The following is a 23,325-nucleotide window of genomic DNA, read 5'->3' on the forward strand; positions in this document are numbered from 1 at the left end:
GTGAACCTCCAACTCTCACTCGCCGAAATCCTGAGGGAGGCAGGATGGATTGTTGAAGCGGTAAATAAAGCTAAAAAAGAAAAAAATGGAAAAGGAAATAAATGCAAAAATCCAAGACAACAAGAAAATGAGAGACCACATCTTGTATAAAAAGACTGAAGAAGAGGACCAATGAGCCTTTCACAACTTCAAGTCGTGTTAAAAATGAGCCAGCTCAACTAGAAACCGTGGACAGCTGTTTCAGCCTGTATTGGGCCTCGTCATCACAGTATATCTAGTGAGTTCTTAGATTCCCACCAAAAATTAGTACATGAGAGATCAGCCCATCCCACACGGCTTACCACCTCATCTCTCATAAACTCAATATTTATATATTTTTTGCAACATATAACGTAAAATATATCACAAAACTATTTCATTATCAAGAATAGCGACTGAATTCATCTCGATTTTAATTGAGCATATTTATGAATAACATCTTATGACAAAGCTATGTACATAAAGTTGATAGTAATATATCCTCACTGAAGCCATTATCACGTCGCAGTATGACTAAGTTATGGGGTGAGATCCGCGACGATGATGAGGCAAACAGCGAGAAATAGGGAAAACGAGAACACCACCGCCACCAGGCTTAGGGGTGGGTGGGTGGGGAAAAATTCGTACTTCGAAGGTCCAAACGACGTTATGCAATGAGTCATGTGTGTTGACTTAATTTATACTGCTTCGTGATAATTTATTCAGTGAGAATAGTATGAGAAAAGAATCACACTTGGGATGGGTCCGCCTGACCTAGAAGGCTCTTCGTCCTCTGTAGACTGGCGGATGACGTTTGATTTTCTAAATCATGACGTCATTTTTGGTTACATCAATTCCCCTGACACAAAAAAAAAACCCTGACACAAACACAAGTGATAGATAAATGTCGAACACAGACTTCAGTTAACACATAAAATCTTTTCGAAGTCAATAGGGCCGACATCATCCAATCTGTACTGCAAATTTCCTGAGTTAACACTGATAGTAGTTAACACTCTATTAGTAAAAGCTAATGCATTACGTATTATCTATTTCTAAAATCTGCTATATACATCAACACTGTTTTTATTTACAGAAATCTCAGGAGTCAGATTCGATTATAAATGTTTGTTTGTATGGCGCATGCGCATCACTGTTTGCCTTTTTATGCCGGAGGTGCCTCTCGTGCGCCCGCTTTCATATTGTCAGCGACTATCCCATAAACAGCAAGCCAAGCCTCTCTGGTCTCTGATGTAAACTTGTCTCCCAGGCCTTTTTCTAAGGCAAAGATCAGTGCTTCACCGACGGGCTGGAAATGATACAAACGCGTAAACTAGGTTAGCGTCAAATATGTAATAGGCCATTTGCAACAAACAGTCAACATGCTGATATATCACTTTGCTAACGAATCAATTCAGCCAAAGGTCTCTTTGGGCAGGCTCTGCTGGATAGCAAGCAAACTTTAAAAGCTTCGTGTCTTGAAATCGAAAGTATCTTATGAGGGGAAAAAGTATCTTGAAAAAAGGTTTTAGATATGACATTACTAATCCAGCAAAAGCTATTTAAATAAATGAAGTCCTTTTTGTTTTGTTATCCAGTAACGGTCATTTATTATTTCCCGCAAATGGCCTATTTATTAGGAATTAGCCGTTCCCCGGACTTTGATTAGCCAATAGGTTGCTCATAAGGCAGAATTGATCACGTGACCATTTGGTGCATACTGACATTTAGTAAAAATACACAGGTGATTACTGAAAATCTCGCGAGCCGATTGATCGAGAAACTCACACTATCACACGATAATCACCTCCAGCGATAATCCAAAATGGCGGCCAGCCGCTTTGTTGCTGTTACCGGAAAAATGTCTTTTATCTTCTTTTTTTTCCCCTCTTTTTTGAAAGGATTACCTGTGTATTTATACTAAAACAATTATTATAATCATCTTACCCCATAATGTTCTTCCTTGACATTATACTTGACGTGTGTAGAGCCCAGAGTCTTCAGAACGACAGCGAGAGCAGGAATGTCATCCAGTCCCTCCACGGCGCTCCCCACCATCTCCATGACGCGCCTGGCCTGGTTCTGGAAGCGTTCGTCATCTTTCAGTTTGTCGATTCCTTCGACATCTTTGAAGGAGAATAACTGCTGCATTTCGGGATGCTCGGTAAATAGCCTGAAACAAAATACGTCATTATATTAAAGTGGCTATGACCCCTAATTCAATGTTTTCAGCATTGATTCTACATGAAGATAAAAGTTAAATAATTAGCCCAGGAAGAATAAACCTTGATATCCCCAAGATGCATCACTCAAATCATATAATTTTTTTTTACTATTCAACTTTTTACTTCATGTAGAATCAATGCTGAAAACATTGAGTTAGGGGTCATAGACATAATTTACCATAATCAGCTTACCAAAGGGAACACAGAATCTAATAACGTTATTTTTTTAAATTGATAAATATAGGACCACACCTTCAGACGCAGTGCTGAAGCGTAGTATGGCAGCGCGAAGCATTTACGGCTATGCCGGAGATTTCGGCCCCGACACCGCTATCCCTGGATTTACAGACTGATCAGGAAGCTCGGCCGAAACCTAAGGGAGAGGTTAGTCGGCCCCTAGACCATAGATGATTAACCCCTTTTTGTTTTAGCTTCGCACCAGTGTCCCAAGATGTGCAAAAGGGACAGCATGGTGGTCTTTAGCAAGGGGGGGTCCTACATGGACGCCAGAGACACGCCGGGGTAATGAGCCCGCGCCCAGCATACCCAGTTTGTGTCTTGATTTAGGTGATGACTTTACACGCATTGTTACTCCTTTCAATGTGGGAGAGGAATATAGCCGTGAAGTAGCTCGTTGGCCTACAGCTCTAAGATATAACTGGCAAGTTTTATTTAGTTTTCACCTACAATATTTTTGAACCGCATCAATCTCGTACCAACAGCTCCTCTAACAAAATCAAGAACGAGATTGGTACTGCATTTTATCGGTTGCGCATGCGCAGCTATAACAACTGAAGCATATCAGTTACTTACTAGTCTGCCATCAAAGAATATAAGAACATGCGCAATAGGTAAATTACGAGCCTTGTATGAAACGACTGAAGAAGAGGGGGCCAATGGGCCTTTCACAACTTCAAGCCGCGTAAAAAATGAGCCAGCTCAGCTCAGCACAGCTGTCCACGGTTTTTTAGTTGAGCTGGCTCATTCTTTACGCGACTTGAAGTTGTGAAAGGCCCATTGGCCCTCTTCTTCAGTCGTTTCATACAAGGCTCGTAATTTACCTATTACGCATGTTCTTATAATTATGACTTCCAAGAAAAATTCCACACGGCTTAACGACTCATCTCTCATCAAAAGAATAATCTATTGATGAAAAACAACCTTTCCTTCCGTTTTAATATCTTTTTAATATGCGCAAACAGTTTCTATCATCACTTGTTTTGGAAAGTCATAGCTACTTTGGCCCAAACTGAGCCCTTCACTCATCCTCGTAGCAAGACTAGCAATGCCCTCCCGCCTAGTCCTTGATTTTTGTTTGAACTTGTTTAGTTCTATGTAGCTACTTAAAACACACTTAAATGATTGCTGAGGGTTATCTTATGACATTCTTAACCTGAAATCAAGACGTTAAGTCAAAGATTATCTCTGTTTTACGTCTTAGTGAGGTCCACCTACTGTAGTGAAGGTATCCAGTTCTACTTTGAATTCAATGGTCTTGACCTCATTGAGAATAGAAAACGAGTATACAAGCGTTCTAGAAAATTCGTTTCAGAAAATTTTGTAATACGGCAGCTTTAGAAGAAATAATTGCCCAGTGAACTTATAATATAAAGCAACAGTTTCTGTTTAGAGTGCACTCACTAAAACCGTGAACATTAAATAGTACTAATTAGTACTATTTCATACAGAATCCTTTGTTTTCTAATGTTTAATTATCACTATTTAGTGCTAAAAATTAGTATTTGTTTCACGGATTTTGTGTGAGCACTCTAGCAAAAAATAAACTAAATTGCAGAGATACGAAGCTCTGAGAAAGTTTTGCTTTGGCAAGACTGTAGAAAAGAAGTAGGTCAAATCTTTAATTCGAAATTATTCTCACGAACCTGGGCTAAGTCTTGACTGTTTTTGTAAGTTAGATTCAAGAACAAGGACTACGCGATGTAAACAGAAGCTATTATTACCAGTTTTCTGGTATCATTTATATATATATAGGTATATATGATTTGTAAATAGTTATCTTTATTTTTAAGATTGTAAAACGTCATGAGCACAGGATATGTGCACTATATAAATAAAATTATTATTGTTATTATTATTATTATTATTGGTTCTACAACACGCTTAAAACTGATAAGTTTGCAAGAAAGATTTAAGATGTCATCGTTAAAAAGAGTAAATTTTGCAGCTTGCATTTTATTGTAATACCGCAAAACGCAGTAAATAGGTCGTAAGCAACGAGACAGAAATATTTGCAAGGCTGGCCGAGTTCAATTCGTTGTCGAGTCAAATCGAGCTAAAACTTAATGCTAAATAAAAAGAGTCTGATTTAGTTAGAATTAAAAAACGCTATTGCTGGGACCGGTACTAACACTGGCATTCGTTGAATTGCGTTCAATATTTATTCGGCATGTGATTCGTTTTTATGGCAGGAAAAAAACTGAGAACACTATTGTGCGAGCTTCTTGTGGAAAGGTGAGTATTCCTGAACTGTTCCCGCTCGTTACTAAGTCATGCTCTAGTTTTTCTGATTCAGGAACAAGGTATTCTACTAACTTCCTTACCTTGTGTAAAACGTCATACCATGGTTACTGATGTCAGGCTTGACAAGCTCCCATGACTCTCTCACCAAATCAATCTGTCGCTTCTCGAGTGATCCAGAATTAGTAGTAGAATTCTTTGTTTTTACGCTCTTGCTTCCACCACATCCCATATTTTTCTTCCTTCGATGAACAGAGCAAGAAAACTATGATCATAAAGATTTAGGGTAAGCATAGGAAGCAAGTTGGTTTGGCCGCTGCAGTGTTCTTCACCGTTTGGTCAATAAATGTTGAAGAGCACTGATAGATTGCAAGATAAGTTGAGTGCTTACAGAAAAACACGTTAAAAGTGATTGCGCTGTTTACGAGTTGTAGAATTGTCCGATATAAGCAATATTATAGTGACAAATCCATCAGCAGTCGAGCAGTTGTGTTATTTGATAGTTCACGCCTGTAATAAGCACTTATCTCATGTAAGGTCAAAAAACGCGCGTAAGTGCAATACGCATACTAGTAAGGGAGCTTTCTTATTTTAGGAGGGGTGGTGGGCCGTATGAATCCAAAGGAGAGCCATTAAATTTATACTCAGTCAAAAAGGGGAGGTCATCAAATATTTCATACTTAAAGAAAGGGGAGGGGTAAGAATTCAACAAATTTCAGGGGGGGTCATTTTTTTATGCAGACAGAAGAGAGGGGGGCTAAAGATTTTACATTACTGTTTATAGGGATTCCTCCGGCCTACCTCCCCCTCCCCCGCTTCCTAAATAAATAAATGCTCCCTAAACGTATGTAAGGATACATCCCTTACGTAAAAGAAACCAAAACCAGTGCAACCCCCCTTCCAATATAATAAACAAAACAAAACAAACAAAAAAAAAAAAAGAAAAATAGCGCAAGAACTAGCGCATGCGCATTAGCATCCAGAATGCACTGTTCTTCCGTTCATTCTGATCAGTTTCTTTACTGACCAGGAGAAACGCAGGCTCATTGGACGAAGTTGTTACGGTCGTGTATTGAGCCAGCATCCCTACTGATAAGCAGGACACGAAGATAAAGAGTTTGAACTTTTTTCGATCAAGTCTCGTTTCCCCCCACATTTTCTATTATTTTAACGTAATTTGGCCTCGTAGTTAAAACACAACTTGTATTGCATGCAAATGAATTCTGCTAGTTAATTATAACCCCATCGTTCCCTTGTAAGCTCAGGTTTTTCAAGAAACAAAGTGCATCGCGCGCATGCCTTGCTGTAAAGGCCCACCTGCACCCAACTTCAACTCAAAGACGGCTTTGCAAACCAGAGCAAAGTCCTTCTGTTAAAATTTTGATAGAAATATGCCAAGTTTTAAATGATTGCGACAACTTTTTTTCTTGTTTGTACAACCAACACTCGATGTGCATGTAGTTGTTTATCAACCAAAGAATTACAAATGACAATAAGCTTTAAACAAACTCTTCCAAGACCATATCAACAAAAAAAGATCCTTATAACCAAACACTCACCTTCGTCCAAAAGTTTCCACGTTCGTGTTTTCCGAATGAAGTTCTAGTCTATTCGGCAATAGTTTTGATACGACGCTTGTTGCCTTAAAAATTATCAGATTTAATTCATTATTTACTATAAACAAACTTTTGAAGCCTTGGAAACGGTGAGATTACGACGACGGTTCTCCAAACCTATAAGCAATTCTTGAATTGTTACTTGTCAGGATGAATACAACGGTTGTCAATAAAGACATTAATTTTTGTTTCAATGCATAACCTCGTCCGAATTTGAATACCAAGATTATAGTAATGAAACTGAGGACAGTTTCGTTTTAATTAAATATTGTTATAAATCAAAGTTTGTCGTAACAGGGCGAAAAATAAAACAAGTTGTCATCTTTTAAATTTTCTGTTCTTCTTTATAAGAAAAATAAAATGATTTTCTCTGCAAAAGGTTCATTAAAACAAGTGGTTTAAGCCAGTTTAGTAGCTTTAATTTCATATTTATTGACTTTTCTAAAAACGTAATAAACGAGTAAAGAAAAAAGGTGTATTTTTCGATGACTTTAAACAATGGTTAGGTCATTGAACTGGGATTAATGTAAATCAAGTGATAAAAATACTGCAAAAGGAAAAAGTTTAAAAATAAATGCTTATCCAAGGCTCTCGGGAAATATAATAGTCTCTGCTTCTTTAGCTGAAATTTGCGAATGTTTTGCCGATCAGCTCGAGTGAAAAATATAATCTTTCCAAACTGCATATGTCAGCTAATGGACGTCAAGAATCTGGACATTCATAAAACCCTTCCAGCAACGATACAACGGATTTGAAGACATTTCCCCCGTAGTGTACGGCATCGTACCGCCGTCCCCTGTGCCACCGGGGTACGAGTTTGGCATCAAAAATCGGGCCCTCCATAAAACCTTTCCAGCAGTGAAATAACTGAATCAAAGACATTTCCCCTGTAGTGCACGGCATCGCGCCCACCGTGCCGGTCACCTGTTCCATCGGGGTACGAGTTTGATATCGGGTACACATCAAGGACCTTGATGCCCGCGCGACACATCGCCCATGTGGCGTATGAATTGAACAGAAGGATTCTCTATGAAAAAAAAAATTAGTATCACATTACATGACTCCAAAAAATGTACAAATGTTGATACATTGGTCGCCAAATAGAGCCAGCTGATCTGAAATAGTGACATAGCCGGAAATGACGTCAATGAAAAGCTGAGGTGTCATGAAGCCTGCCAAAATAGCCTGGATAAGATTTATCTTTCGGATAGCACTATCTACTCTTCGTACAACCTGCCCTTGTCGCTAAACTAAAGGCAATCCTTTCATTTTGTCGTAAACATTACGTTGCTATGGATACAAACCTGTTGTGTCATGAACCTCCTTCCCTGGTAAAACGGATTCTGTAGCTTATATCTATTTATAGCACTTGTTGATTTCCAAACCACGTTGCCTTGGAAACGCCGCCTTGAAATCCCGTCATCCTGCAGAGTCTCTGCTAGTAGATCAATCGTTTTGTTAACAAGCCTTTTGTAGCTTGTGAAGTTGATAGAAGCAACGAAGTGAAGACCGAAGTTTAAAACGAGTACACTTTTGCTTTCGTTCACTTCTGGTCTATAGAGAACAGTTTTAAGCTCTTGAATAATTCGTTCATGGTCAATGTCCATAAAGTTTCGCCTATTTTTTTCGATGGTCGAATTGTGGATGTTGTAAACCCAGTTGTACGTGAAGTTGCAATGCTTGAAGATTAGAGTACAAAGATGGCGGTATTGGATGGACTTGTAGAAGCGGACAGCATTGGAATCCCCGTAGATCCAAAGTACTCCTTCTCGCCTGCGAGGAACTGGATCACGAGGTATTGGTTCTATCGAGAGATACATAGTTACAATATAACGTGCGCTCTGATTGGGTGAATTAGATCCAATACAAACGTCGGACTTATGAGCCGAACCAAAAGGCATAAAAGAAGACCGCCTTATTACTATCTATTTGGCTCATGTGAAGTTCGACGTTTGCCCTGAGCTTTAATATACTCTACTTTAAGGCGTTTTGAGTCGAAAACAGCAATAGTACCCTTCAAAGTTCCCTGCGCCATCTTGAAAGGTAGCCGTGCCTTTACAGTGAAGCGAGACGAACAGTGAGCTTGCAATCATAGAGACTAATTCTTTGAGGTTTCGGATACCTGTGAAGACGGCGTATGGGAACAGTGAAGGGGACTATTGAATGATTTTTCAAACAGAAGGGAACCTGTCGGAAAGTTGCGGTGGACGCCAATCAAAATCATAAATTCTTCTTTTCCAAGTTACGTCATTTCCGCCAAGTTGGTGGTATTTAAGAAGATATTTTGCAAAAGCTTCCTTTTTTAGTACCACCAACATGGCCGCCATGTCTTCTCTGACTCTCTTGGAAATGATCGTTAACCATTAATATTATCAAATGAAGAACAATCCCCTTCACATCCCATCATCAACAAACCCCTCCCTCCCCTCCCTTACAATCACGATCCAAAAATATTTGTGATAAATACTAACCCGATATATAAGGAGCCCACGTTCCATTCGTCCAGCGTCCATAACCATCCCACAACAAAGCGCACTGATCGCCGCATGACACGTGGCTGTAACTGAGAAATTCTTTTAGGGGAAAAAAATGTATGAGAGGCTAGTCAGTGCAGAGCCGGTAGTGGTTATTCAAATTGGTCGCCATATTTCGATTCGATTTAAAAGTCAACAAATTTATCATTCTGTACTATGTACTCTTCTTATTCGTTTCTACTCACCATCCTTTCGCAGAGGTCCCCTCGCCTGTGGTACCTCTATAGCCAGGGGTATCCCTTGCCATAAAGGCTGATGGAGATAGTGACGCTCACTTCCCAGAATGCCTTGTTGCTGATTACTGCCGTGTTCATTTCCTGTAGAAAGAAAAATTGGTGAACTCTCGCACATGCGTGGTTTGTTTTCCCGCTTCTCGGGCATACGACAAGAAACAACAAATTCTGGGTATTCCACACTTCTACTGATTGTACGATTGGCTAATACAAGTACTAAGATTTGCCTTAAAAATTACGAAGCAGACTAAAGCTGGCTTCTGATTGACTTTACTACCCAGGCTTATTTCTCTTTCTTAATTTTCTTTGGCGCTCGGGATTTCTGTTTGCCTACCACAGGTAGCCCGACAATCATTCAAGAAATCCAGGTCTTAATTCCCCTTCTGATGATGGCCTTGATTTCGTCACACCATCCACTATTCTCACTGCATACATAATTAGCGTGTCACGTAGGAATTTAGCAACCCCCCATTATGGACATTGGAGTTTGCGCAGTGCGGGTGTAATGCTTTGCGACCCCTCCATATATAAGCGCCACACCCATATCCTTGAATCATTCCGTCGGAAGCTGCCTAAGGAGAGAGTATAAGATTTACCCCACCCACCTCCCCTGGTGGCGGTTGACGACGCATCGCATGCTTTTCGCATGCTCATTGCCAGCAGTCGCGGTCACCTTCCATATCTTAATTCCCGTGGCTCGGTAATGAGTATGCAGTGAGGATAAAATACTACTTCCCCCCCCCCCCCCCCCCCCCCCCCTTCGCCACCCCCCTTAAAAAAAACTTAACTAGAAGTTAATTAACTTACCCTTAGCAAACCAATAATCCGGCGGATCTTTATACCCATTACAGAGTGTATAATCAAGATATACATGGACCCAGTATTTCCCAGGTTCCATCACGAGGAACAATGCCTCGTAAGTCCCATTTCCATGGTCTATGACAGTCGGCGCAAGCGTGGAAGGTCCTCTGACGTGAACTACCCAAGAATCTCCTCCGATAGACTTAGGGTAGCCACTCGTGGTCTGGCTTTGAATACTGATTCGACTGAACTCGCCGGCAGGGTTAATGGTCATCAGAGAAATGTAACTCATGATGGGGTCTGTGCTGTTCTCCTCTGACCACCCCTCGAGTTGGTTACCCCACCTAGTGTTCCCGTCACAGGGCGACAGCAACGACAACCACTTGGTTCTTGCCTCACGAACACGACACCAGTCACCCCGAAATTCTTCTAGAGTATTTCGACTGACAGTACTGATCAAATAAAGAGGAAAATACAGCTTTAAATAGATGAGAAGCGAAACCACGATTATCCAGTATAAGCAGAATAATCGTCGAAGAAGAAAAAGTCTCGGGACGCCACGAATGGTTATCGATCGATGGATCCGTATTCGGATTTCCCTGCACATTTGACATACGTTGTTACGAAGTTCTTGCGGACAGCGGAGGTAAGACGACAAGCCACCTTCATCGTCGTTGGTTCCGCGACTTTGCGCGTTTCCCGCGGGACTCCTTGTGGTATCTACGTTTCTGTGTGCGTTACCCGCGGGACTTCGCGCATTACCAACGCGATCCCGTGCATCGTCTTCGGGATTGCGCTCGTTACGAGCTGCAGAGCTCAAATTCAACAAAGTTTCGAAATCATTTCCAGTGTTGTCATCTTCGTGTAAAACACTTGGCAGCGCGTTGCTTTCCACATAATAACTCATAGACCTGATTGCATTTAGTCTTGCTCCATTCGCAAATTTTCTTTTAAATTTAAATCTGGAAGAAAAAAAGTGTCAACCTGTGCTGAGCAATTTGCTTGCAAAAATATTATTAAACTTAGGACAAATCACATCGGATAATTAAGAATAACTGATGCATGTCCAGCTGTGAATTCCAGAGACATGACAGTTCTCTTTCACCATACTACACATTATGCCCTTATTATGCGTACTTTCTTGCGCATGCGCAAAGCCCACATTCCAAAGAAAACCATTGTTATGCAAATAGCAAACAGGTATATAATGTGAACGCCGGACAGACCAGGCCTCTCCTTTCTTTGTGCCAGCGCACAAGGTAAGCTCACGTTCCTTGCTCGTTTTACTTGATACAATTTTGTAAACGAGTTGACTATTAACGGGACTTTGTTCCTATGCCTTTATATTTCTCAGCAAATTTGCCTGAAGAAAAATGCCGAAGACTACCGAAGAGTCTCTCCATGCAGATAATACTGACGATTTGTCGCTTCTACAAGATGACGGTCCATCTTTGTCGACCGAGCTGTTCACAGGAGAGTCGCTGTCCTTCCTACAACAGAGATTAGGAATAGACTCCATTGTGTCGGCGATAGATGATTTGTCTAACCTCGTAAAGAGATCTCAAAACGTTAAGGTTGATGAACCATCGCCTAAACGTGCTCGACTGAGCTATGATCCGAGTGCCTCACTCGGCGATTTGGCAAGCGATATATTATCTGACGACGCCGAATTTGAACTCCCGCCCTCCATCTTCGATGATCAAGAGAATAAAGGTCCCAAAGTCAAAGAAGCTTTGGCGAAACGAGTAAACGAATCGTTTACTACTAAACCTATTGAAGACAAGATGAAGCCTCTGCTTCAGAAATATCACACGCCTGAGAATTGCGAACTCTTGTGCGTGCCACGGGTGAATTCACCTTTGTGGAACGAGCTTCCACACAAAGCAAAATCTGTGGACCTTGGCGTCCAAGAATTACAAAAGATGATTGTTAAAACTGGTCAAGTTTTAGTGTCTTTGGCTGAATCAGCCATAAAGGCCAAGAAGGAGAAAGAACTCCTTGAAACCACAAGAGCTCCTTGGAGCCCTTTCTGATGCTCTTGCATTCATTGGGAATGCTGGTTTTCAGACATCACTCAAGCGGCGAGATTTGCTCAAGGCTTCTCTCAGCAAAGACTACCAGTCTTTATGTTCCGCTTCTACTCCAGTTACAACTCATCTCTTCGGAGATGACTTGTCTAAGAAAGTAGACGATATTGCTAAGGCGAACAGAATTGCCGTCAACTCACCAAGAATCCTGATACTCGAGCAAGTGGTGGAAACAGAAACCGCAATCGTCAAGGACAAGGCTCTAAGGATCTTTTGTCCTCAAAGCCGGGCCCAGCCCGGCGCAACAACAATTACAACAGATTCAATCAGAACCGCTCGACGCCTCGTTACGAGAAAAAACAGTCGACAGAGTCAGACACTGCTGCTTAGAAACACAAGTAAATGATGTAAGTGTTTCTCCTTTTGCTGGTAATCTAGCTCATAAAGTCCATGAATGGTCTAAGATCACCACAGACCCTTGGATTCTACAATCTATTCAAGGTTATCGTCTTGAATTCGAGACAAAACCACGGCAATTTCGTCGTCCGGTCTCTCGACCTCTTTCTGACTCAGATCACGCTTTAATTGCCTCTGAGGTCGAAAAATTGCTCTCTAAACGAGCGATCGTTAAAACGAACCATCTTTCAGATGAGTTTATCTCGAATTTATTCTTGGTTCCCAAAAAGACAGGTGATCTTAGACCAGTCATCAATCTTAAACCACTCAATGAGTTTGTTCGTACTATCCATTTTAAGATGGAAAGTATAGATTATGTCAAGCATTTGTTGCAACCAGGCGAATTTATGGCAACAATTGACTTAAAAGATGCTTATTTTAGTATTCCTATTCATCCTAATGATCGGAAATATTTACGGTTTACTTGGGAAAATTCGCTTTACGAGTTTTCATGTCTCCCGTTTGGGTATAAACTAGCCCCTCGTACATTTACGAAAATTCTCAAACCCGTCTATGCAGCTTTGAGATTCCGAGGCATTAGGGTTGTATTCTATATTGACGACACTTTGGTGATCGGCAAAACAGCAGAACAATGCTCTATTCATTCGCAAGAAGTGTGTGAATTTTTGACACGCTTGGGATACACCATAAACATTGCTAAATCCCAGCTCAACCCTTCGAAAACAATAACATTTCTTGGGTTTGTTATCGATTCAAAATCCATGACTATATCGCTTCCTGAGAGTAAGATTGAAAAGATTGTCTCTCATTGTAAACGGCTTTTATTGAACTCCGCTCCTACTGTTCGCGAGGTCGCCCAAGTTTCGGGTCTCTTAGTTTCTGCTTTCCGAGCTGTAAAGTATATGAAACTGTTCTATCGCTCGACCGAAATGTGCAAATCTGAGCTTATTTCTCGTGGCGTTTCTTTTGAAGACCCATGTCCACTGAGTGTCCAAGCACGCGACGATCTACAGTGGGTAATCCATAACATTGCTGATCATAACGGTTTAGCCTTGATTGCATCCGCACCCGATATCACTATAGCATGTGACGCTAGTGGTGTGGGTTGGGGAGCGTGTTGTAATACACTCATCACATTAATTATCTCGAAACCTTAGCGGCGTTTTTCGCTCTGAAATGTTTCACTAAAGAATTGCGCAATGCTCATGTCCAGTTACAAATCGATAATGCGACGGCCGTTTATTATATTAACAACATGGGTGGAATTCACTCTCCCGCTATTAACCAGCTATCAAGAACTATCTGGGAATGGTGCATAGCTAGAAACCTAATGCTCAGTGCCGTCCATGTTTCGGGTATTCATAACGAAACTGCGGACTTTAACTCTCGCCACTTTAATGACAGAACGGAATGGAGCCTCCATCCCACTGTGTTTAAGTGGTTGTCGCAGGCAACGTTCGATCCTGATATAGATCTTTTTGCCTCGCGCCTGAACGCCAAAGTGCATCGTTTTGTGTCGTGGTCACCAGATCCGTCGACTTTTGCATGTGACGCATTTTCTCTAGTTTGGAAAGATTTTAATGCGTACGCCTTTCCTCCTTTTAGCCTTAATTGCTCTAGTTACTGCCCAAAGGTGCCAGTCACTTCATAATCTCAGCCTCGATAACATGTCGGTCTATGAAGACAAGATCGTATTTCTAATAAAGGACCGTATTAAGACATCTCGACCAGGAAAGACTTTTCCAAAGGTCGAGATTCCACGCTTTGCTGAAAACATTAATTTGTGCCCACGTGCACACCTCTTGCATTATATTGCTCAAACTGAATCCCTAAGAACTTTGGATGAGGGTTCAGTGAATCAGTTATTTATTTCATTTTGTAAGCCCCATAGGGCAGTTCGCTCGTGCACCATAGCTCGTTGGCTTAAGACTGTGCTTCAGCAAGCCTCTGTAGACATATCAATCTATAAGGCTCATAGTTTTCGTTCCGCAGCTAGCTCTGCAGCCCTACTTAAAGGAGCCTCCATTTCAGACATTTTGAAGCTAGCTGACTGGTCGGCTGCCAGCACGTTTAATAGGTTTTACAATAAACCTGTCGTTACTACAAGCAAATCTGTAGGTGCTATTGTCTTGTCATAATAATAAAGACTATGACCAGTACATTTTGATTGCATCTTCTTACTAATGTCATTTGGCATCATGTCTTTAAACACGCATAATAAGGGCATAATGTGTAGTATGGTGAAAGAGAATTGAAAATTAGACAAGAGGTAGACTTACCTTGAAGGATAATTGTAATTCTATGAGCCATATGGAACATTATGACCTTATTTTCCCACCCGGGTCGGAGCATGATATATGACTTCCCAACCCCTACTAGTGTTATGATACCAAATGTTCTTGTTTGTTTTAATCTGCACATAAGAAAAGGAGAGGCCTGGTCTGTCCGGCGTTCACATTATATACCTGTTTGCTATTTGCATAACAATGGTTTTCTTTGGAATGTGGGCTTTGCGCATGCGCAAGAAAGTACGCATAATAAGGTCATAATGTTCCATATGGCTCATAGAATTACAATTATCCTTCAAGGTAAGTCTACCTCTTGTCTAATTTTCAATTTTCCAGCAATACTCATGGTTTGATTTGCCTTTGGTAAAAATGAATTGTTTTTCGCAACTAATCACAATTTTAATCGAGAACAAATCTTTAAAATATAGATTATAACCCAAACATGCACTTAGATCTATTGAGTAGCTATGTCCTTACTTAGAACAAACCAGAGTCGAGGTTGTTCAGGGTATCGATAAAATTAAAATCCAAAAACTGCTTTGAAATTGTCTCTAGTTTACACTAGGATTTTATAATCAGATACCAACTTCCATCGTCCACTAATGGAGATCTAATGATTCGATTTAAATCGTATTTTACCCAGAGCGAAGAGAATCTGTTCTTCAATATATCAGTGCGCTAATTACACTTTACCTCGAAATCAAATAAAAAGCAACAGTTCTTTCTCAGCCATGCTCCTTGAACCTTGTATCACTTCTTGACGCACTCCTCGAAAAAAAGATAGCTATTTTAATTTAGGTTTCTTGCTTTCTTCTTTTTGAAATGTCTGGATTTCGTTTCCTTTGTTTAGTCTGTTGTTTTGATTCCTTGACAAGACAGGCTTAGTGGTCCGAGGTCGAACCGAGGTCACGTGATCCTGGTTACTAGCAAGGCCCCCTAGTGACCCCCTAACCTGCTTGTGATCTGGTGGTTCATTCATGGTGTTCAGGTGGAACTACACGGTCCAGAATGTTCGAACTCTAAAACAAGCAATGTGTAATATTATCACAAGTGGATCCCCAATAACGAAATTGTATAGCCTGGGTAATAAGTCTTTTTGGCCGCGTAGGACTAATAGAGGGAAGTTTCCCTTGTTGTCATGGAAACATAGGGTAAGACGTATTTAAAAAGCTTTAAATATTGAATTTTGGCGGGAATCAACTCCAAACATTGTAGCACGGTTTCATTCTAAACCAATAAAAAATAAATAAATAAAAATAAAATAATAATAATTAAAAAAAACCAACACGAAAACGTTAACATCGTTCAATAGGACGTTTGCAAGATGACGTCATTTTACTACCACTACCATAATGCTTCGCGAATTTTTCTCTTATTTAAATTTGTATTCTCTCATGAGGATAGTAAGATAATGAGTGCTAATGAACTGAACAAAAGAAAGTGTGCAAGGGAGTGTGGTAGTAGAGGTCAATGACGCCATCTTGCAAACGTCCAATTATTACATTGGATTGCAGGAGGACAGATAGCCCATAAACAGAAAAATACCAAAGAAAGAGAGAAATGTCTGCGGTGAAGGCTACCACAGGAAGTCCAACAAAGATAAAAATGATAAATACAAAATTCAATCGCATGATATACCACAGGTAGCCCAGTTCATAAAACGACATATACAATACTTAAGGGGACTCATATATTTTATTTTCATCTAAAACTTTTATCGAAATAGGGTTCCTTGGGATCAAACAAGTGAATTTTTTTTAAACTTAAATTTCTCGAATATCGCATAACATTCACTGCGCATGCGTTGTTATGAAAAATTCTTCCAGTAGTCTCTCCACGGACTCAAAGACAAAGTGTTGGTAGTGAACTGCGTCTTTAGGTCGTTCAGGTTTTCCTGTTCCGTGTGGGTACGAATCGGTCAGCGGAAACACATCAAGAACCTTGAATCCAGCGCGACACATGGCTTGAGTTGCGTATGCGTTGAATAACAGAACACGCTGCTGGCGAGAGACAAAAAATATTGAATGTCATAAAAAATGGAATCAAGAGTATTTGTAGTGCCCTTGCTTCCAGCTTCGGGGGTCTCAGGTTAAATGGACTTCGTCATACTGATCATATGTGCAAGTAGATGATAACTAGTAGAATACTAGCGTGGACTGCGTCGGTGTTTCTGAATAAAACAGTTTGGACTTGTACAGTAAATTGAATCACCGTGAAAAGGTTGATAAACTGACGTTTCGGACGTTAGTCCTTTGTAGGAGTAAATAACGAAGGACTAATGTCCGAAACGTCAGTGGTTCTATCAACCTTTTCACCAGTTTCGTATTCGATGCATACCGCTGTTTTTGAAGACCAAAGACTCATTTTTCGCACGCTTAGCCTCGTTTATAAGTCAGCTATTCACAGACACCATTAAAAGTCCATGCGATTTCAAAACATTGGTATTGTTCAAGGCTAAACCTGTGCAAAATAGTCTTCGTACATAAAAAAAAAGGCGGTATGCATCGAAAACTGGAGAATCAGGAAAATCAAGAAAGCCGGAGACCTACAAACTTAGTTTTTACATAGAATCTGCTCTAGTTAATAATAAGCAGTCGATGACCGACCTGTGAAGTGAGGAACCTTCTCGCTTGCAAATGTTTGCTGTCCAGTTTATCCTTGTATAACGATGTAGTAGTCTTCCAGATCATCTCTCCAGGAAACACCTTGACCTCGTGATCACCACCAGTAAGCTTATCTCTTTGAAACAACCGAATAATACTATCTACAACCTTCTTGTAGTTCGTAAAGTTCGAGCTCTCGAGGTAATGCAGCCCTGCGTTGACCAATATGGCGCTATTCTTGTCGAAAATTGAATTACTTATGACGTCATCGAGTTCATTGATGACTCTGACGTCATCAAAATCGAGATCGTCATCTTGGGATTTTGCCATGGTTAGGTTACCTTGGAAACGAAAAAAGGTCGTACTAAGTGGAAAGATGTGATAATAAAGGATTTAGCAGCAGAATTTTTAAGTACGCGAGTAGAGTTTATTAGGTCTCTCCCTTGATTCGATTGGTTTTCTCTAGGTTCTCCGGTTTTCCTCCCTCCGCAAAACCTAACAAGCTTAATTCCAATTCAACCTGTGAGTTAGCCATGCCCTTACTTAGATCAGCACAGAGGTTGTTTCAGGGTTTAATCTGTGAGTTACCCATGCCCTGACTTTGATCAGCGCAGAGGTTGTTTTAGGGGGTATGCATAAATTTTGAAGGTTTTTAGTTTTTTTTTTTAGAAAAGCCCAGTTTGTGTTTCTTGGCTTGTCACTCACCATTCAGTCTGTAGACCCAGTTATACGTATGGCCGCACCATCTGAACACTCTGCTACACAGTGGGTGCTGGCGGATTCCCGAGTAAAACTGCTCGGAAACTGAGTCACCATAGATCCATAAGATGCTGTTCTTGCGCACGCGATCTCCAAACCAGTTCGGGTTTGTTGTTTTATCTACGGTGAGTAAAGAACGACGTGTAAAGTCAGTGACTTTTTTCTAAGGACAATGCTCGATATATTATCGTTGGGTTTCCTATACACTTGAGAATGAAGGGCAGACAGACAAAGCGATACACGACAGAAAGAACGCAGGAAAGAAAGGAAGGAAAAAGTCAACGAACAAACGAACGAACGAACGAACGAGAAAGGGAAAGACAAAGAAGAAGTAAGGAAGCATAGGAGAAAAAAACTGGAAGCAAAATGAGGGAAAGGTAAATATAAAAATGGGATAAGTTGAAATAAAAAATTTATTTAAGGAAAAGATGAATAACAGGCAAAAACTGGGCATTCTGTGGTTGAGGTAGAGGAAAAAACTAGGTCGAGTTCACATTGCAGTGCATCATGAGACTATTCAGGGTACGAAATAGACCCCATCTTGGAAAACATGTCCTACAACAGTCTCACAATATCAACTCGACCCATGTTTTTCCTCAACCTCGGATTGGCTAAATCACTCTTACCGTCTCCTGGCACAAAGGGTTTCCACTGCATAGTGTTGCCAATAGCAACCCAGTTACCAAAGCCGTCCCAAAGCTTATCGCACTCAAATCCGCAGCCGAGGTCAAGATGATCTTTGTGAGCCATGACCGCTGGAAAACAAAATAAACGGAGCAGATTTCACCCAATTATCAGTGGTGCAGTCTAATGTGCTTTGTATCAAACAAAAAACCATTGCGATGCTGTGACTCTCAAAGTTTTTGTCTTTTAAAGGCTTTAGTGTCAACCCCTGTGATTGGATAATCAGAGTTTTCCAGCCCGATATTGGCGCAGAGTGGAAGCCTGTACAGTGGCGTGGCTCTCAAATGGGTTTTGTATCTGAAGCAATTTATTGTATGGCACGCCTTTCTTGCTCTTTAATTGGAGGGAAGAGGGCAGAGGGGAAGCCTACATAGTGCGGAAGATCGTTGCAAATTGATTAGATTCTCATCGCTATCCTACCCTTTGATTGATGCAGACTGAGAAAGCCTATACAGTGCCATGACTCTCAAATGGCTTCAGTATTTTTAAGCAATTTGATTGGATCATTATGAGCCTTACTGTATTCTGATTGGATCACAGTCGTTACCTGAGAGGACGCTCGGTTGTTTTGGAGCAGGATATGGAATGGTAATGGTGATTGGACTTCCGCCCCAGAGCTTCTTGAATAGGAATGGACGATTCTTTGTTGAACCAAGAATTCCTTCTTTCTGATATTTTCCCTGAGAATTGCCTGTAGTTCAATCAATCAATCAAGTTATAAATCCTAGGGGGAGGGGGAAGGGAACATACTCATGTGAGTGGGCGTGTGGACAAAAGTGTGCATGAGTAAGCGAATAAATGAATCCATTACCGCCGCCATGTTTGGATACATAACAACAGAAACCAACGACGCATCCCTTGTTGATTAAGTCCGATGCAACATGGCGGCAATGACGCCACACATACTTGGAAATAGAAATAGTATTACAGCTAATGCGGCGTGCGGACAAACCTGTTTTAAACCAGTTTGGCGGTGGGTCTGTATAGCCGTCACACAGTGAATACTCCAAGACCACGTCAACCGCGTACACCCCAGGCACGGTAACAAGGAACAAAACTTCATAGGTCCCATTGGTGTGGTCAAATGACGTCCCAGCGACGGAGCTTGGACCAATCAAGTGAACCCTCCACGAGTCGCCACCAATTCTCTTCACTTCCCCTTTGGCCGTTTTGGACTGGATGCTAAACTTGCTGAATTCACCTGCAGGGCGGATATCCCATAATGATATCAAACTCGAGTCGGGGTCAGTTCGTTGATCTTGTCTCAGCCCCTTGGCGTTTGTGTCCCAGGCGGTCATACCATCACATGGTCTAAGAATTCCTTCCCAGTCCACGCTCGCTTTTCTGACTCGACACCAGTCTCTCATGAAATTTTCGATTTTTGGATTGTCAGAATATTTTGGTAAAAAAAGTTTTCTAAAAATGGCTACAGTGATTACTAAAAATATTATAAAAACAAACAAATTTCTTCGTCTTCTTGTCCTTGATTTTGTGACATAAAAGCAATCTATTTCTCTTGCCATTTGAGCGGCTTTCAAGCAATCTCATAAACCAAAATTGACTGGATCAAAAGGATAAATCCACCAATGATAAACGTTCTTCTTTTGACCTTTTGCTGTTATAAGTTCCATATTCCTTGTCTTTTGCCTTCCAGGATCAATTCTCTTTTTACCATTTTAAATTATTTGAAAAGTATTTTTGAATGTGTCGGTGTTGAACAGGTTAGACTCAGAGACATCTTAGCAGGTAGCATGGTAAAACTACCAGTAATATATGATACAAATATACCACAGGAATCCCATATGAAAAGAAAACAAACTAGAGAGTTTGAAGTAAAAATAAAAAAAAAAAGAAAGAAAGAAGAATATAGACAAGAGAATAGAAAATGAATTTACAGGAAGGATGGAAGAAGGGTAAAGGAAGTAAGAAAGAGAGAGAGTTTTTTTTATTCAGTGCCAGTTTTGACTCAATTCATGTCATTTTTTCCGAATGATACCAAAGTCGAATTTTTCCGGGTTTAGAATCGAATATTCGACTTGAATTTGGCCTTTGCAACGCGTTTATGTCACGCGCCTTGATCGACAAAGCAGGAAGTACATTCCTATCATTTCTTCCGATAGTTAGGCAGTCAAAGTGAAAGGCTAGTCTCGTCCACAGACATCTCAACAACATTTTAGGGTCCAAAAATTATCTTTTAAATAAGGAATACGAAATTTCCTATGCAAGTACTGTTGCAAAAGAACTGTACGTTTCACGGTACGGCCACTTCCCCCGTCCCCTCCCCTCACCGTTCCCAAATTTTCATGGCACGGGAAGTTAAGGGCTGTAGACAGACCCAAAGTGTCTTCTAGTACAGTCCTCTCTAAGCTTCCATGTCATTCAATTAGCCTGCGTTTTGGGACCGTCCTAAAAATCCCTCGCCAAAGGACGTCTGCAAAGGAGGCTAGCGTTCAGCCAGTTTAATTTCTCTCGAAATGATATAATAATAATATTCCTACATTCAATACACAGTCTTTTTTTCCTCAATTTTTTTCCTCCAATTTGGAGCAAATAAGTAAGCATTTCACAAAATATGACTTCCGTTGCGTGAGCTCGTTGCATGAGATACTGGCTACTCCAATCACACGAAGGCTTATATCTTTGATAACTATGACATCATCAAGACTTGACCAAGCAGACCTTCATCAGTAACTAAGACTGTAGTCTCCCTCGCACCCGTTTTTAGTGTGAGCGTTGCGTGACGACCGACACTAAGAACGGATGCGAGGGAGACTACTAAGACTGCATCAGCTGCAGTAAATGATCATGAGTTCTATATATGTCGTGACTTTCTTAATTGAAATTTAACTCCGACCTCATAGGAAAGCGATATCAATGGATGTGCATTTGTTAAGGAAAGTTTAATTATATTTCTGATGTTCTTCAAACGGATCGCTCGGGTGTGAAGACCACGTTCTCTCGAGGTAAACCAAAACCAATCGATCTGCACTGTGTTTACAGACTACATAACATATTGCTCCACAAACTGCATATATTGAAACCTGTAAAGGTGTTAAATATCGCAGCTGTTAACAGTACAGTAATAATAGAAGTGCTAGAGGGATTCGGTTAAGGTATGAGACCTGAGTTGTGGCTGAAAAAAAATCCTCACTTTTTAGTAACTAGTTAGCTTGTTTACGATAATATGAATCCATATTCTCGATTTCTCGGAGTTTAGTTGTTCCGTTTTCTTAGAAAACGGTGCTAAACTTTGTATCGAAGGAAGCCATTTTGTTTACTTCGTGTGTAATGCGAGAGTATTTCACTGGTAATTGATCCTTTTGAACATGCGCTTTGAGATGAACAACACGGGGCCCACGCGGAGTAAGTAACATCGAAATTTGAGTCCGGCTAGCGGCTAAAATTGGTTCGAATTCGCTTGCGTTTGTTTCTTGTTCGATTAAGTATTGCCTCACCGCCTTCGATGAATAATAAAATTTTGCTTGAGTAACTGCAGTAAAATTAAAAACTTTGCCGGACCTTTCGACTTCCCAACCACGTTCTTGAAGCTCTTGGTTTGAGAAGGACAGACGCGAAGGGTTTCCAATACCATAAAACCATTTCTTGACCTTCGAACTTTATCCTAAGCAACGCTGCAAAACTTATTGCGTCTGAATATATACTTCTATTGTTATTATACCTTTCAGGCTCTTTTCTCTAATGCATATTTCTGTTACATTCATTAATAAGCTAAATAACATATACTTTCTATAACTACTGTATAAAATGCTACTATATATTATTAAAACACTCGAAGAAAGTCTGATGATAAGTATATTGCTGTTTGTCGTCAAATTTATGGTGTGGTTTCGTGTTTCACTGTCGAAATACGCATGCGTTCAGGCCGTTGCTATGGATGATGTCATTTGTTTGGGACGCGTTACTGGATTCGGATGAAGCGACGCGTGGGCGATATAAAACCGACGTTTTCCGATAGTTTTTGTGGCTCAATCGGCTTGATATTGTGAGTCATGACGTAGTTCAATGTCAGAAACAATATGGCGGCGAATTCTTTCGTTTGAATCCAAATTTGAAGAATTATAGCGACTTTAGCGCATTAAAGCACCACTCTCCCTCACGCGTTCTTCGATAAACTCTTTTGTATTTATCATGCTATCCTTAAATTTTTTTTGACACCTTAGGTGTGAAATTTCACACTTTTGACATGCAATTTGGAAAGAAATTTTATTTATATATTTATTACGAAATACTATTTTAGGTGTATTGGATACAGTGTAAATGAATTTTGTAGAAATGACAGCCACTTTACCCAGTTCTCATACCTTAATCTTGGAGATTAGACAAATTAGGAATTTTAACGAAAGATTCTGCAGTGAAATTGCAAATCATGAACAAGCAGCTTCCCTTAGCTTCCCTTCGACATGTTTACAGCTTGTTTACAGCCAGTTTATATTCATACCAATTATTGGCGTCATTAGTTTTAAAAGTTGGTTATTCCAAGTTATTCCAAAGAAAAAAAGTTTTTCTCTCCTAACTTCCTGTACCATTATTTGACACAAGAATTATAAGATGCCATTATCGAAAATGGTTCATGTAATGAAATATGTCGTAACGCATGACCAAGTATAAAATCGACTTAAAT

General features: G+C 40.4%; 4 protein-coding genes across 7 annotated transcripts; 1 reads left to right on the forward strand and 3 right to left on the reverse strand.

Annotated features, from left to right (window-relative positions):
• Positions 1-432: 432 nt before the first annotated feature.
• On the reverse strand, positions 433-6,403 carry LOC116296393 (neuroglobin). 3 transcript variants are annotated; one of them, XM_031704408.2, is made up of 4 exons: positions 6,281-6,403; positions 4,805-4,986; positions 1,966-2,191; positions 433-1,327 (listed from the first exon to the last, which is right to left on the reverse strand). In XM_031704408.2, the coding sequence occupies exons 2-4, from the start codon at positions 4,951-4,953 to the stop codon at positions 1,184-1,186; spliced, it is 519 nt and encodes a 172-aa protein (XP_031560268.1). In that variant the 5' UTR covers positions 4,954-4,986; positions 6,281-6,403; the 3' UTR covers positions 433-1,183. The 3 variants fall into 3 exon arrangements, with proteins under 3 accessions (XP_031560268.1, XP_031560269.1, XP_031560271.1); XM_031704409.2 differs by having other exon boundaries at positions 4,805-4,963; positions 6,281-6,367; XM_031704411.2 differs by lacking the exon at positions 6,281-6,403 and adding an exon at positions 5,113-5,213 and having other exon boundaries at positions 4,805-4,963.
• A 441-nt stretch (positions 6,404-6,844) lies between these two features.
• LOC116296382 (uncharacterized) lies at positions 6,845-15,532 on the reverse strand. Its single transcript, XM_031704390.2, has 6 exons — positions 15,331-15,532; positions 9,912-10,867; positions 9,057-9,188; positions 8,809-8,910; positions 7,642-8,141; positions 6,845-7,364 (listed from the first exon to the last, which is right to left on the reverse strand). The coding sequence occupies exons 2-6, from the start codon at positions 10,810-10,812 to the stop codon at positions 7,161-7,163; spliced, it is 1,839 nt and encodes a 612-aa protein (XP_031560250.1). The 5' UTR covers positions 10,813-10,867; positions 15,331-15,532; the 3' UTR covers positions 6,845-7,160.
• LOC148904427 (uncharacterized) lies at positions 11,008-11,938 on the forward strand. Its single transcript, XM_089024959.1, has 2 exons — positions 11,008-11,164; positions 11,260-11,938. The coding sequence occupies exon 2, from the start codon at positions 11,279-11,281 to the stop codon at positions 11,936-11,938; it is 660 nt and encodes a 219-aa protein (XP_088881085.1). The 5' UTR covers positions 11,008-11,164; positions 11,260-11,278.
• A 781-nt stretch (positions 15,533-16,313) lies between the features above and the next one.
• Positions 16,314-21,386, reverse strand: LOC116296381 (uncharacterized). Of its 2 annotated transcripts, none has more exons than XM_031704389.2 (6): positions 19,636-21,386; positions 19,231-19,374; positions 18,626-18,754; positions 17,946-18,119; positions 17,244-17,581; positions 16,314-16,634 (listed from the first exon to the last, which is right to left on the reverse strand). In XM_031704389.2, the coding sequence occupies exons 1-6, from the start codon at positions 20,204-20,206 to the stop codon at positions 16,428-16,430; spliced, it is 1,563 nt and encodes a 520-aa protein (XP_031560249.1). In that variant the 5' UTR covers positions 20,207-21,386; the 3' UTR covers positions 16,314-16,427. The 2 variants fall into 2 exon arrangements, with proteins under 2 accessions (XP_031560249.1, XP_031560248.1); XM_031704388.2 differs by having other exon boundaries at positions 16,314-16,637.
• Between the last annotated feature and the right edge of the window lie 1,939 nt (positions 21,387-23,325).

This window comes from Actinia tenebrosa, unplaced genomic scaffold (assembly GCF_029948245.1).
Source record: "Actinia tenebrosa isolate PJP-AT-01 unplaced genomic scaffold, QUT_ActTen_1.0 PGA_scaffold9__36_contigs__length_13948895, whole genome shotgun sequence".
Taxonomy (NCBI): Eukaryota; Metazoa; Cnidaria; class Anthozoa; order Actiniaria; family Actiniidae; genus Actinia; species Actinia tenebrosa.

Coding starts and splice junctions, on each gene's coding strand:
- LOC116296393 (XM_031704408.2), bottom strand. CDS start 4,953: ATGGGATGTGGTGGAAGCAAGAGCGTAAAAACAAAGAATTCTACTACT. Junction 2,192..4,804: donor GGTATGACGTTTTACACAAG/GTAAGGAAGTTA, acceptor ATTTTGTTTCAG/GCTATTTACCGAGCATCCCG. Junction 1,328..1,965: donor TCAAGGAAGAACATTATGGG/GTAAGATGATTA, acceptor TATCATTTCCAG/CCCGTCGGTGAAGCACTGAT.
- LOC116296382 (XM_031704390.2), bottom strand. CDS start 10,812: ATGAGTTATTATGTGGAAAGCAACGCGCTGCCAAGTGTTTTACACGAA. Junction 9,189..9,911: donor GGATTATTGGTTTGCTAAGG/GTAAGTTAATTA, acceptor TTCTTTCTACAG/GAAATGAACACGGCAGTAAT. Junction 8,911..9,056: donor GGGACCTCTGCGAAAGGATG/GTGAGTAGAAAC, acceptor TTCCCCTAAAAG/AATTTCTCAGTTACAGCCAC.
- LOC148904427 (XM_089024959.1), top strand. CDS start 11,279: ATGCCGAAGACTACCGAAGAGTCTCTCCATGCAGATAATACTGACGAT.
- LOC116296381 (XM_031704388.2), bottom strand. CDS start 20,206: ATGGCAAGAGAAATAGATTGCTTTTATGTCACAAAATCAAGGACAAGA. Junction 18,755..19,230: donor ACAACCGAGCGTCCTCTCAG/GTAACGACTGTG, acceptor TTTGTTTTCCAG/CGGTCATGGCTCACAAAGAT. Junction 16,638..17,243: donor GAAGGTTCCTCACTTCACAG/GTCGGTCATCGA, acceptor GTCTCTCGCCAG/CAGCGTGTTCTGTTATTCAA.